The sequence below is a fragment of the Teleopsis dalmanni genome, chromosome 2, assembly GCF_002237135.1.
Source record: "Teleopsis dalmanni isolate 2A chromosome 2, ASM223713v2, whole genome shotgun sequence".
Classification (NCBI taxonomy): domain Eukaryota; kingdom Metazoa; phylum Arthropoda; class Insecta; order Diptera; family Diopsidae; genus Teleopsis; species Teleopsis dalmanni.
Window position 1 is genome coordinate 76740794 of NC_051847.1, and position 15526 is coordinate 76756319.

At 28.1% G+C, this 15526-nt stretch overlaps 1 protein-coding gene across 2 annotated transcripts; it reads left to right on the plus strand.

Moving 5' to 3' along the window:
- The first annotated feature begins 2460 nt into the window (after positions 1-2460).
- LOC119685019 (potassium channel subfamily K member 15) lies at positions 2461-14926 on the plus strand. 2 transcript variants are annotated; one of them, XM_038099185.1, is made up of 9 exons: positions 2461-2813; positions 11160-11518; positions 11595-11760; positions 11827-11954; positions 12047-12273; positions 12913-13184; positions 13302-13428; positions 13495-13596; positions 14713-14926. In XM_038099185.1, exons 2-9 carry the CDS (start codon positions 11380-11382, stop codon positions 14779-14781), a joined length of 1230 nt encoding a protein of 409 aa, XP_037955113.1. In that variant the 5' UTR covers positions 2461-2813; positions 11160-11379; the 3' UTR covers positions 14782-14926. The 2 variants fall into 2 exon arrangements, with proteins under 2 accessions (XP_037955113.1, XP_037955114.1); XM_038099186.1 differs by having other exon boundaries at positions 2461-2809.
- The last annotated feature ends 600 nt before the right edge of the window (positions 14927-15526 follow it).

Sequence of the window (15526 nt, forward strand, 5' to 3'; positions counted from 1 at the left end):
TGTATAACCAATGTAAATGAAACAAATCTATGCCAATGATTTTAAAAAAAATTATTAAAAGAAGTTAGAACACATATGCTTTTCCATATAAACTATATAGGAAACACATTTTGAAACCATTCAATAGCCCAACAAAGTCAGTGGCATTAGAATAAAGACAAACATTTTATGTTAACATAATGCTTGATTATAGCATAGAAATGTTCTTTTGTATCATTATAAATTATTTATATTAATGTCAAATATTATAAAAGCTTATTGTTAATATTAACCTAAATATCTGTTACAGTTTAATATTTTAAAATTTTAATAAATTGCAAAGTTGCTGTCAGATTGTGCTTTATGTGGCTTCTACTTAATCTCCTTAGTATGTTATATGTTATAGGTAAACTCCAAAGTTGTTTGCCAAATCATTATAAGATCGGGAATAACAGTTGAATTTGTGATCTTAAGCTATTTATCAACGTTTTATACCCTAAGTTAAAATTACTTAATTAGTATTTAAATAAAATAATTGATATAATTTGCATATCTATTACGATCATTAGAAAGCTGGACCTACATAATCTTCATAAATTTCATAATAGTAATCTATATATATAATTTCAAACTCAGACACACTTTTGAAATTATATGATAAATAAAAATGATTTACTCTGACTGTGGGTTAAGATATTTGTGCCTCAATAACTGTCACTTGCTGTCAATAATTGATGTATCAGGGAAAGCTTTTAAAGCAGCCTAAAGCTCATTTAAACAATTACAATTGGCAATAGGTGTTACGATAGGCTGAATAGATAACTTTGGAAGTATAACGTTGTCCTTCTCGATAAAACTTACTCTCTATATGTGAATTATATGTAACCTATAAATACAGATCATCCTACCTGTACTTCTGTACGTCGAAAAAGCATTGACACTATTACAGAATGGTGAAGCCACTAGAACGGCTTAACAGACAAATACTTCTCTACATTTTTGTTTTGCCTTTCATTATTAAATCATTTTAAGGTAATTTTTAGTGAATTATCGTCAAATACTTGATATAACTCCGTTATTATTTGACAAATGAAATATTAAAGATTGTTCGCATAAACGCGATCCTATGCGTAATCCGACAAAAGAAGTCTAGTGGTAACATATCGCATAATCTTGTTTGCCAATTCACATCACCAAAACATAAAATCACACATTCGGAAAATTTCTTGAGTAGGAAAGCCTAAAGAGTATGTTTGGAGGCTTGTACCACTACCCCATTGAAACCATATACACTTCAAATCTATGACGAGTAACTCATCATCAGTAGTCTTAAGAAATATTCAAAAAAATTTTTAGGTTGGATTTTTATTTTTATCTTATATAGTTATTATCTAAATAGATATCGGTGATATATTGAAATTTATTTTCTTGTTTAGAGCGCCGTATTATTATAACTGATTATAGAAAGATTATTATTTCATTTTTGACATTTTTCAAAATGACATCTATAATTTATTAAATTTTTACAATTAAATTAAGTAGAACGAAATGATTTTTAATAAATGATTTTAATGTATGAATTATAAAGAGACCAAATACATCCCAGGTTCAAGCAATAACAACAACAACAAATTTGAATTCTGATATTAATTATTTTTTTTAATTTAATTAAAAAATTTAATGGTAAATAATTTTTGGGAATGCAAGTACCAGAAATCGAACTCGTGCTCTGCCAAATTTGTAACTCAGAGTCAGCGCTCCTCAAGCAACTGACTCAAAGCCGTACTTGACTTTTATGTTCGCACATTTTTCTGGAATTTTGTTAATTTGCTATAAAAGTTTATTAACAAATTTACTTGCTGTGTAATATATTACAACGAAATCATAAACCAGCTGTATAATAATTGAATTATAATCATATTTTTATTTTTAATTTTCAAATTTCAGTACTATTCTGTTTGTGGAGGCATTATTTGTTGCATGATTTATAAATTATTTTTTATCTAGTAACTTAATCTAGTAACGTAATAATTAATTAATTAAATCATTTAATTAAAATAATATAAAATGAATTTTTGTTCTTGTAGTTCACTACTATTCGAAAAACCTCTTTATGAAATATTAATTAATTAATTTAAATATAACAAAAAATTTAATTAAAAAAATTATTTATTTTTCTAATTTTTATTAAGAAATTTTTTTAATGAATAAAATTCTAAAAATTTACACATTTTTGGTTTAAATTTTATTAAAATCTATGTTTTAATCAGTTCATTTTTAAGTAATCATCTAGTTATAATTAAAATATTTATTAACAGAATAAATGACTTAATAAAAAAAAATCCAATTTGGCGCAAGTATGAGATTATTAATAAAATTTTATTTTAGTGAGTCCGCACTATATTGTATATAAAATAAACTAATTTTAAATATTAAATTATAAGAGAGCAATATTTTAATTTTTTCTTTTTGACAGATTGCGAAAACCACATCTTAAGCATAATACTGGGTCGGTCGACTTAAGGCACCTCATAAAAAAGTATATAAAAAAGTAGTAGGCGAATATAGCTGTGTATTTATATTCTTAAATTAAAAAAGTAATCAAAGAAATCATAATAAAATCAAACAAAATTTAAAAAAAAAATAAAGAAACGACCGCCCGCCAGCACTACCGCCAGCATGAATCAATGTGCTAATGTACGCTGTGCCTCAGGCGGCGGCACCATCAATTCCTGTCAAATGTCACATTGAATTTGTCGGCAGCCGGTGCACTGAATCAGCTCCAGAACACAAAAAAGCCACAACTTAACTCAGTCAACAGCTGCCATTTGTAGGTTAATAATTAATTTTTTTTTTGTTCTTAGTCTTATTTCATCGCTCCATTGCTCCATTGCTCCATTGGTCATTTAGAAGAAATAAAAGAATCATAAAAACTACTAAGCGAGGCAAAATATAACCAAATAAAAAAACAATTACACTTATGAGCAAATCAAATAATATTGTAGAAAAAACAAACTAAAATTAAAAATAATATTAAAAATTCACTGCATATGTCGGTCGACACACTGCGTCCTCTCCGACGAATTTATTTATTTTTATTTTTACTTGATGACGTCTCCGTTTGTTCATAGTCGAATTAAGTGCCATAAAATCGAACGTAATAATTCTGAACACAACAAGAACAACACAGAAACCAATAAAAATGGAAAGTACACAGAGAAGGTGGCATATGTAAATTTTATTGTGGGTCTGCCAACTGCCAACTGCCGGCCGCCTTCTGGCCTGGCCGTCTTTTGGCCGCCTTAATGAAGACAATTATTGCTGTTTGGTAATTGAAAACAAAATATATTCAAAAATATTAACCCCATACCCATGCCCCGCACAATAATTATTGACTACAAAATATTAAGTTTCTCCACTGAATTTAGTTGTGCACTTTCCGATTAGTTAAAGTGCCACGGAGCAGAGCAAATCCGGAAAAAATAGAAAGAATTATTTTACTAAATTGAAAATTGACTAAATTAAATTGAAATAAATGAAAATAAATTAAAAAAAAAATTATTTTTCCTACAAAATTATGAAACACAATGGCATATGTAAAAGCTTTGTATGTTGTGTGGAGTGTACAAGTAAATTTGCTTCAATTACCCAAAATTGAATATTTCACTTTAAGTGCTTTCAAACAAAATTTGATTTTAAGTATGACGCAAATTAACGTAAAAAAATATTTAAAAAAAAATATTATAATTAGAAAATGTGCACATTGTTTTGTATATAAAATTTATCTAAAACCAGACAGGCAAAAACACACAATCTCACATACAAGTGATGCTACCTTAGCCATAACATTTTCCATACCTACATTGGTACATGGCAGAGCAATGAAATTTGTTCATCATACGCCATGTTGGCAATAAAATCGGCACCTTAACCTGAGCATTTAACACGTATCATAAAATGATATTGTTTTTACTAATTTCTTCTATAAATTACATTTTCAATAAAAATAAGTGAATTTTAAATGAAAATGTGTAAATTTTAAATAAAAATGTGTAAACTTTAAATAAAAATGTTCGAAATGTTCGAAAAGTTCGAAAATCTTGCCAAACAACGTTCGAAAAATTTAATGCCATGAGACACGATATATCCTAAGTTCAGCTTTACTAAGCTTCTTAAAATTGGGCTAAGCAACAAAAGAAGCTAGGAGGGCATCAATCAAACCTACCAGTTAACGAATTGCACAATCGCATGGCTCACTGACGGCTCGTTTACGGAGGAAGGTGCCGGAGCGGCCATAGTCGGATCAAAACTACCAGCTAACGAATTGCACAATCGCATGGTTCACTAACGTCTCGTTTACGGAAGAAGGTGCCGGAGCGGGCATAGTCGGACCAGGCAAAAAGCACTGAGAAGCGCTGGGGAAAAATACTAACAAATTCCAAGTGGAAATTTATGCAACTTTAATGTGCGTACTCATCAATATTGAACGGAATTAAAATGGTAAAAATATCGCAATACTGAAACTCACATCAAGAGACCTCAAGACTGGTGGTAGACAGCCTTGATAAGCTAAATCTGCTTGGCGAAACAAATCAGGTGTCGGTTCTTTGGCGTACGCGGAACGAATACGCGAACAAACTAGCCAGAAAGAAGCAGTCACACCGATGATGGGACCGGAACCTTTTGTGGACTAGGACATAGTACGCTCCTTTCTCTCATAAAAATAAATGAGAACCAGAATAAAAAGTATTACCGGGATAATGTAACAGTATTAAAACAATCTAAATCACTTATTGGTACCTATAACAATAAAAGATATTAGGATTGTTTGAATTTATCAAAAGAAAAACTAAGAATCATCATAGGAATACCAATAGGGCATTGTAAACTAAAACACTACGTTACTGGAATCATCCGAAGACGCACTTAGACCATGTCAAGTAATGGATTATGATTATGTTTTATCAATTGTCACTACTTGACCTCTACTACTCCGTACTAACGTCTTTTGGACGACCCGGACGCTCTTTATTAAAAACACTCATACGACCATGTTGAAATTCAGTTTTCCAATATTTTATTGTTGTTAACGATGATGCAAGGTTGCCGTAAATAGAATCTATTTTCAATTAAATTGATGTTCATTCTTTTGATACGGAGGAGTTTTATTACTGTACGATATTCAATATCTGATGAAGTCGAAACTTTTACATTTGTCGTTTAAAACTTGCCAGATATATCAAAAATAATTGATTTTGTTGTGACGTTTCTACCTGTTATGAAGTCAGTCCACCATAAATCCACCTAGTACTCTAAAAACGTTCGATTGGGCAACAGATTATTGTGCAAACACGGAGGATTGGTTAATGCTAGACTCTTTGGCCAGGGTCTCAAGAGCTATGGTTGTGAAGTAGGATGATTGGAGCATCAGAATCCCACTCATTGAAGTATAGCGCGAGGTATTAAGGGATAGTATGAAGTGCATAACATGCACGAGATCGGCAGGGAGGGTACTAGGGAGGTGGGTTATGTAGCCGGATGAGATACCATACCTCTTTTAGTATATTTGTTAAAGTTTCTACTATATCGTTAAACACACATTAAATTATTGGAGAACTTGATTCAAAATACTATATTATGGCATCCAATTAAGAAATTATGAAATACACACGTTCAGCTGTTATTTAATACATTGTTCTTTAATAGATTGAAGAGTTGTTTACTTTGACAACACGCATCAAATATTTTACTAATTTTTTAAAAAAAAACATTAAATTTTTATTTAAAAACAATATATTTTGAAATATAAATAATTTTTTAAAATATTACCGAATGTTTACTATTTGATTTTAAGTGGTTCGTAAATGCTAACAGCAAACACTTGGAACTTAGAGTTCAAATATTTATTTCAATTGAAAACAATTTTAAGTAATTTTATGAAATATGTTTTTAATAAATATTTATAATGTTAAAAAAAATTACATTATTACTGCTGTTGTGCGGTCATGCCAACTCCAGAAAGCCAGCTACCCGATCTATCTTGTTGGTGAGATTTAAATAAAGGCAATTATAGATAGAGATGATGGCTTTTTGATATGGGATTAATTTAGCTTATGAAATTAGAGACATCTGAAAAAAATTTGTAGAGCAATTACTTTGACATTTCTGAGTATATTAGAATATTAAAAAATATGTGATACATATTGAATTTCAGAACTATAGCTTAAATGCAAATCAAAATAATACGTCCCTTGTTTTTTTGTAATAAGTGTTTTAGAAGTATGACAATAAACTATAGGGTCTTTATGAGGTGATCAATTAGACTGATAAATACACTTTCTGAGGACAGTTTTGCTATCCTTAGATAATCATATCCGGTTTATTTTTAAAATTGATAGGCGAAGAATTTTTGAGAACCGGATTGTCATGACTAAAAGAACTATAAACTAATACTACTTCAGTGTGTGGAACTGAAAGCACTTGTTGATGTAAGAAGAGTTTCCATCGTTACAATATTATTTATTGTATTTATTTCTTGTGTATTTATAGCAAGAATAAATAAAAAAGAGAACTTTGATGATGATAGTCCGGCACCCTCTAGCGTCAAAAAATTTTAATTTAAATTTGTAAATAACCAGTTACAGATAATAAATATAGATTAAATAACCTAATTACATACATTTTTCACTGTCAAGTAAAAGAGCTATGATAGTTTGCGTTATTTGTCACCCATGCGCAATAGGTCTAATACGCCATTTAGTTATTCAGATCTATTGAATTGAAACTTTAATTAGATAAACTGTAACTAAACTGCTCTTTAATTTGATATATATAAGTTTCAACATAATCTATATGACGACAAAAGGTTAATTTAGAATAGACCCGATCAAAAAATACATAAGGGATAGAGCCCTGACGTTATATGCGAAAATTGACAGGCTATCCTACTTACCACTATCTTATCTTAGAGTAATCAGTCTCCGCACGGGGAGGTACGCAGATCTTAGATCAATCACTGAATAATTATGAAGTTTATGAGAGATATACAATTTAGTCAATTAGATGGGTGGGACCCTGTAGTACCCCCAGCTATCAAAGAGTAAAAGTGCCCAGTTGCGCTGACTCGAAAAAAAGATCAACATACATACTAAAGGTTAAAACACAATTTTGATGTGATTGGGTAAAATACCAATGCATCTGGCAGAAAGTAGATAATCTTATTTTATTTAATTATTTCAACATGATTCATTATTTTATTTTATTATTATTTTATTTAATTATTTTATCAATAATACAGACTTTTTTAAAAGTATATTTCTGTTTCCATATAAATTTAAATTATATAAATTTAAATACTCTAAAATATTAATTGTTTTTTGATACTATAGTGAAAACACAAAGTCTAGTTGACCAACTGAATTGGCCTCTACAGTCAATTGTGGTAAAACTACTTAAAAAAGGACATTAAATTAATTATGGAACCCTTTCATCGGTTCATCTTCACTTAATTGGGGATTCGTTGCCTTTCGGCGTTGATAGTATGTTGCTCTTTAGTCTATGTAGGAACAAACAAGTCTATGTCTTTAGTCTATGTAGGATTGTACCCAATGCCAATACTTCAACCTAACCTAACATAGTGTGAACCGTTGTTGCCTTTTCTGTTTTTAGAGAACGCGTTTATTGCTATTATTATGGCTCTAGTAGTTCCCACGTTCTTGACTCTTAGTGAAATCCTCTTCCGTATTCTATGACTACCTCTGTGGTGGAACTCTGAGGTGAATCAGTGTTCTGCTCTATTTGCTCTTAAAATTTCTTATTTCTTAACACGAGTATTTTCGATAAAATTAAAAATGAATGCAAAATTAAATTTAGTGGTTATTATGTATTATTAATTTTATTTTTATTATATATTCGAGTGTATAAAATAATTTCTCATAAAAACACATAAATCTGCATTAAATGTCTTACGAAAAGATTAAAAAATAAATTTGATTTTCGGTGCTTCCACCTACAAATGCCCACATGCAGACGTGTTATCTAATTTATTTTATTGCGTAAAATGACTACGTCTGTCAGTGATTAATTAATTTAAAATAATGTTTCAAAATGTTTATGGAAAAGTAAATGATGCTTACAAAACAAATTAATCTGCATTAATCAAATAATGAAAGATCATCTTGTTTATTATTTATCGAACCGCTTTTAAGTGCAAGGCACTTGCCGCCTTTCAATGTTCAATATTAAACGAACAAGCATGCCTTTGAGATCAGTTGAGATCAGATCTTTCCTCAGAAACATTATTTCTGTTTTCAAATAATTTACATACTAATTTTGTGCATATCAAAATTTTCATTTCGAATTATTTATTTTTATAAGAAGATTTTGTAAATAAAAGTGATTGGCTCTCTAGAAAATTTTTAATTGGAAAATTTTGCTGCTCAGATCAACAAGTGGTGCTATCGCACGTGTTGAAATCTTTAAAATGATTTTCAATCGATTGGTTCTCATTAATATATGAAAAAAAATATTTTTTAAATTTATCTAAATAGTTACATTCAACAAATGTTTATTTAAATTATTATAAAACACTTTTTTTCAATACATAAATATTTACAATATATGATAATAAGTAAGACAAAAAGTAATGAAAATAAGATTAACACTTTATATATTAAGATATAGTAATATTATATATCTTATTATTAATATTCATAATTTTAATAATAATAATTTTATATTATTAATACAATATATTAATTATTTTTTTATTGTATTATTATTATTAAATTAATATTATTATTATTAAATTATTATTATATTATTGTTATTATATTATAATTATTTTATTATTATAATTATTACATTATAATAATTATTATATAATTATAATTATTATTTTATTATAAAGTTACGTTATACCGGTGATCCTAAGGGATCCACTTAGGCTTATAGACCCATTGTGATACCGTATAATTATAAACTAAGGTTAGAACCATTAAGAATCTTTGGCAGAGCTTTGTTGTTAATATAATAATGTAATATTCATAATATTAATAATAATGATATTAGAATATTAATACAATATATTACTTATTTATATTTCTATTATTATATTATCATTATATTAATATTATTATTATTTTATTATTATTATTATATTCTTATTACATTATTACTAAGTTCGGTTATACCGGCGATCCCAAGGGATCCACTTGGTCTTATGTTCCCATTGTGTTACCGTATAATTAAAAACTCAATGGTTCGAAACACTTAGAATTTTTAGCTTATAATCTTATTCAAAGTGAGATCTTACAGTTCACCAAGATCCTCATAAAAAATAAGCCCCTAAAGTGATAAAGCGGCACTGATCATTGCCGGACAGAAGTAAAGCAGATGGAAGGCACTTTTATCAGTCTCCACACCTGCGGCAGGTATGGTTGAAAGAAAGTTTTTGTCTTCTAGCATGGTTTCCTAATATACTATTAATATATTATTATCATTATTATATTATTTAGATTATATTAAGATTTAAATAGAAAGAAATCATTGAGCAGATTGGAGGCACTTTCGTCATCAGTTCTTCACAACTGCGGCAGGTATGGTTGAAAGAGAGATTTAGTCTCTTAGCATGGATGCCTAATACATTATTATTATATTATTAAGATTATATTAAGATTTAAATTAGATAAAATTATATACAAAAATTAAATTATTGATCCTACTTATGTATATGTCCCTATTTTTGAGTTTGAATCCTAACTCTGAAATGGTATATCAGATTTGCATGAACTAAAAAAATTCCTCCTTAGCTGAGCGTATTCTAACTTAGAATTATTAAAACATTACTTCAAGAAATATTTCGCTTAATCTTAGCTTGTGTTCAGATCTTGCTTTTTCTTCTTTTGGAACACATTTTCGATTTGTTGTGTCATTTTGTTCCAGTTTTCTGCTCACTTTCAGTTCAAAGATATATTCTACAGTTCTTCTAATAATGACTTTCTTCTCCTTAACATCTTTTTCACACAGTCTGCTCAGCATCAACCTCTGTCCGTTCTGCGATATAAACAGCTGGATTGGTCTGTTTTTATCATTACATAAAGAAATTTCGAAAAATTTCTATGACCAGATAGGAGCTGTGTAATATCTCTCCAAAGTAGTTTACCATATCTCTCCAAAGTTTCTCGATTTTTCATCCGAGATTAGCTTTACCATTTATTGTCCTAATGAATTAAAGCCCGATTGTTGTTGCAAACTCTGAAAGATCCCTTATCTACCGTGATGTGGGACGTATTATTGTCCAATCAATGCTCACAGCATTTCTTCGTTCACAAACCTGTTTTTAATATTCATAAGACTATTAATTCATAGTTTGTTTAATAACTAGTGCCAACTAGTATTTTAAGAGTAAAAAAAATCCACGTTGTTATAAAAATTTTCTACAACTATGCTAATTATACTTGAAATTTATCATTAATTGAACTGTCTATTAACACCCAATTTCTTGGTTCCTGTTTTCTGAAGATATAGCTCAACGAAAAGACATTTGAATCCAACAACAATAACAATATATGGGTAAAGTTCAAGGCTTTTAAAAAAAATGAGACAATTTTAAAAGATTAGACATTTTAGTCCTGCAACAATAAGATCTATTACCTATTTTTAATATCTCGAATAATCATACTATATGGAAAACTCCTAAAAGTTAAAAAAAAACTTCAATAAAATATATTTAAAAAGGCTATGTGGAAAAATAGGATTGTTTTTTGCTTTTTGCTTTTTTTTTGGTATCTTAAATTCAAATAGTCACGAATTTTTAGACCCATATTTCTAAAAAAAAACTTCATGATAAATAAAATGACCAGTAGTTGTATACGTAGTTGTATATTTTATGTTTTCTGTTGAGAATATTAAACTACATATATTTTAATATATTATCTATATAAAATGGCATAAATACTCCCTTGTACTCCATTATACATATATTTTATAAAGATCATTACAGTTAGAGATATGGGATCGCAGTTCAGTGATCCCCAATACATATATCTCATCTTATTATTTTTACTAAGTAACTTGCTTTAATGACGGTTTTTGCTTTTAGACAGAAAAAATATTATTATTATATATAACTTCCAGATATCAGTGAACTTATTTAAACTGGTTTTTTTTTCTATTTACAGTTCCTTCCTGCAGAGTTAAAGAAAACACAATTTCCAATCATTTAAATGTTAGACTTGAACTCGCGAAAGAATGTCAAAGACAAAGAATCGATACCGAAAAAAAATAAAACACGAAGCTAGTAGAAGCTTCATTATTAATAAAAAAACAAAAAAATTTACAAAATATCGCAGAAGACTAGAATAGGTAAAGCACAACTCAACCCAAAAACGTTTGGAGAAAATGCCCTCCCGACGCAGCTCCTACAGACGTAGAGAAAGAACTGCTTTTCAACAATTCAAAGAACATTTCCGAAAATTTACAGCGTTTATGTTTAGTAATGTTGGCATTATATTATTGGTTGTATTCTACACTATCGGAGGTAATTATGATATGACTATATATGTTAATACTAAGTTTTACTTTATGGTATCATTTATGGTATTTAATTGCCTCAGGTGCCTTCATATTTCAAGCAATCGAAATATTCGAGTATGAAAGACGTAAGACAGCGGAACCACAAAAGTACGTGACCCGTAATCATACTGGAGATTGTTTGGAGCGGATCTGGGATATGACTGCAGAAAACATAAGTTTTTACAATAAAATAGATTATAAAAAAAGGTATTTTAATACATCCACACATGTACATATATATGCATTTCTGTGTATATATTTATTTTTTTCTAGAATTAATCATATTTTGTTGGATTTTCAAAGAGCAATTGTAGAAAAAGAACGAAAGGGTAATGAAGTAGATAAACAATGGAGTTTTTCTGGTGCCTTTCTTTATTCCTTAACCGTAATAACTACAATTGGTAATAATAAAAAAATATTAATAAAAATTTATTATTTTATTTATAAATAAAATAATTGAGTTTGACAAAATTTAATTTTCAATTTTCTTTAGGTTACGGAAATATTGCACCAGAATCTGATTGGGGTAAATTGGTTACTATACTCTATGCCATTATTGGAATGCCACTCTTTCTGTTGTATTTATCTAATATTGGTGACGTGCTAGCGAAATCTTTTAAATGGGTTTATTCAAAAGTTTGTTTATGTCGAATATGTCCGGGAGTTGCACGTAGGCGCATAATACGTGAAAGGCGAAAGCTAAAGCAAATGGCAAAAGCGGTAAGTGGATTTTTTGAAACGTGAATTGATTAATTATATGAAAACAAATACTATTAATTTTTTTTGGTTTCAAAAATGTATAAATTCAAATAAGACATTTTTTGGATTTATTACCATTACCCAAAAACTCATCCTGCATATCACTCATTTACTTATACGTTTTCCACATGTATTATTACTTGTTTTAAGTGCGGTAAGCTAGCACTTTTTGTATTGAAACTTGTTATACGTTTATGTTATTCCCAGTTTTTAGTACTATTACCTAGCACTTTGTGGTATTGCAAAGTTTTATATAGCGGTCTTTTATAAAATTTTTAATTTGACTTATATCAAATAAAATAATGTTTACTATGAATTAACTTCATAACACGTTTTTTAGTGCTATTAAAAAACACTGACCTATTGCATAATGGGGTATATATATATGCTCACAATCAATTTCCCGTCAAAAATAACCAGCAAGAAAAAACTTATAGTGGCTGTAATAATGTTATTTTTATAGTATTGTATTATCTCATAATAATTGTTAACAGTACTTACGCCTTTCTTTAAAAGCGGAAAGTGTAGTAATTATATTATTTGCGATTTATAAAAACATGGCTCTAAATAAAAATATCGTATACACATATATATTTTCAGCTACGCGATATCGAAAGTGGGCAAGACAGTAAAAGTAGTCAAAGTAGCTCCAGTAATTCTTCAGAAAGTTTTGACAGTGAATATAGTCCGAGCGAAGAAACTGAAAGTTCAACAAAAACATCTAGTATAAATAAAATGTATAATGAAAATAATGAAGGTGACGATGATGATGATGATGATGACGACGATGATACTGATATTGAGAGAGAAATACGTGGTAGCACGGATGAAATAACAGTGCCAATAACAGTGTGTATCCTGATAGTTATAAGGTAGAGTTACAAAATATTAAATTATATTAACCATTATATATTATTATAATTAACAATTAACAATAACTTAGAATAACAATTTTATTAATCATGAATACTTAATTAATTTTATAATAGTTACATTCTTTCGGGAGCTATACTTTTTGGTCGTTGGGAAGACTGGGACTATTTAGACGGAAGTTATTTCTGTTTTATATCGCTTAGCAGTATTGGCTTTGGCGATTTAGTACCCGGTGATCGTGTGGTAAGTATATATTTTATTATTAAATTCATTTACTTTATTCTAAAGAAATATTATTTAAATTTTTAGATCACAGCCGATAAAGACAAAGTTGAACTTAGTTTTATACTTTGTGCAGTATATCTACTACTTGGTATGGCTTTAATTGCTATGTGTTTCAATTTAATGCAGGTAAGTCTTCGAATATAAATTTTTAAATCTAGAGATATAGATATTTTAAACAGTACTGAATTACATCAACAAAATTTTTATTATTTATAATTAATTAAATTTTTGGCTGACCATATAACTGTTTTAAGTATTACTAAATATATTACCAAAATATATACCATATAATATAAAAAAATATATAATAAAAATTTTGTTGTTGTGATTCAGTACTGTTTAAAATACCCCCCTATTATAGCATTAGAGTCTATTAAAAACATGGTTTCTATAGTCATAATTGACTTTAAAAAACAAAGTCTGTTAAAATATATTGACAACACTATTGGTTACAGACTCTTACGAATACTGTAACATCCTAATCTGCATATATGTATAATATAAATTACATATAAATCAGAGCCTCATTCCAAAAATTGTTTCGTTATGGTTAATTTAAAAAATTGGGATTTATAGATCACCAATTCTTACGATCATCTAATTTATACCTAATTCAACCCGATTCCCTAAAACTATTCGCACCCTCATTCAATCATTACTCATCCACATCCTAACCTATGTATTCGTCGTGCACTTCTTTCATGGTATCTGCTTTTCAGATCTCCACGGGCTACAACAACAACAGCACCTAAGCTTTATATACTTATAATAAAATATAAATTGTAAATCAAAACGTTTCACTGACAATTCTTTCGTTTCGATACAATTATAAAAAAGGCGAGTTGGTTCCATTCTGATTTTCTCCCTGGTAAAAATATCAGTTTTCCAGTCCTCGTCTCAGTTCGGATTTAAGAAAAGAAAGCACTTGTGCCCTCATATTATTATTATTAAGCTCCCATTAGGAGCTTAAGGAGTCTATAAAAGTTTTCCACTGGTATCTATTTTGTGCTGTTGCTCTCAACTCGTTAAATGATTTGCCTGCCTCCTGCTGAACTGTGCTTCTCCAGGTCATTGCTGGTTTGCCTCTGAGCCTAATCTCCTGGGGGTGTGCTTTTATATATGCATATAAATATTTTATAAACATTATAAACATAGTTTTTTATTTATATTAAAATATTTAATTAAATTAATTTTAACTAATATTATTAATTGAAATAATTTTATATATGTTTTATTTTTTAGGAACAAGTTGTACATACTGTACGTGGCATTAAGAGAGCCTTTAAAGCATGTTTCCGATGCAAAAGATAATAAAAACAGTCGGCATCCTTACATTGGTACAAAATTAACTCGAAATAAATATAATATATTAGTAATAATAATATATTAGTTTATTTGAAATTTAAAATAAAATAATTATGCCAACTTTCTTTTTAATAATAATTAAGTTAACAATATTAGTACTAGCTTCCAAATGTGTTCCATATGATAACTAAATATTATATAAATTAAATATAAATTTAAATAAATTCTTATACATATTTTGATATGAATAGTGTAAATAATAAATAATTTTAAAATAATTTATGTAAATATTTAAAAAATAAATTAATAAATTCATTTGTCAATTAGTTATATATATGAAAAGTATTAATTAGTAGTTGAATTAATTTAAGAAAAATGTAGACAATTTTAAATACTATTTTTTAAATTTAAAATCTTTTGAATTATTTAAAACTTTTTAATCTTTTGAATTATTTAAAAACCATGTAAACTTAAATGCATAAAACTATTTTCTTACTTTCTTTAATCATATTTTTACAATTCTTTATAAATAGTTAAAAATAAAATATTTGTACATTTATTTTATTATTTGAATTATATAAAAAAAAATAACGCTATTATTTAGATTGAGTTCAATAAAAATTATTTGTTTAAAATAAACAAATGGTTTTTAATTATTTATAGTTTTAAATTTATAATTTAAATTTATATTTTTATAATTTAAATTGATAATTTTTTAATTTGTATGTATATTTTTAAATTATATTAACAG

Bases quoted from the DNA above. Each gene is read 5' to 3' on its own strand.
- LOC119685019 (XM_038099185.1), top strand. From the start codon at position 11,380: ATGCCCTCCCGACGCAGCTCCTACAGACGTAGAGAAAGAACTGCTTTT. The intron at 12,274-12,912 runs GTAAGTGGATTT...ATATATTTTCAG, and splicing joins TAAAGCAAATGGCAAAAGCG to CTACGCGATATCGAAAGTGG. The intron at 13,597-14,712 runs GTAAGTCTTCGA...TTTATTTTTTAG, and splicing joins TGTGTTTCAATTTAATGCAG to GAACAAGTTGTACATACTGT.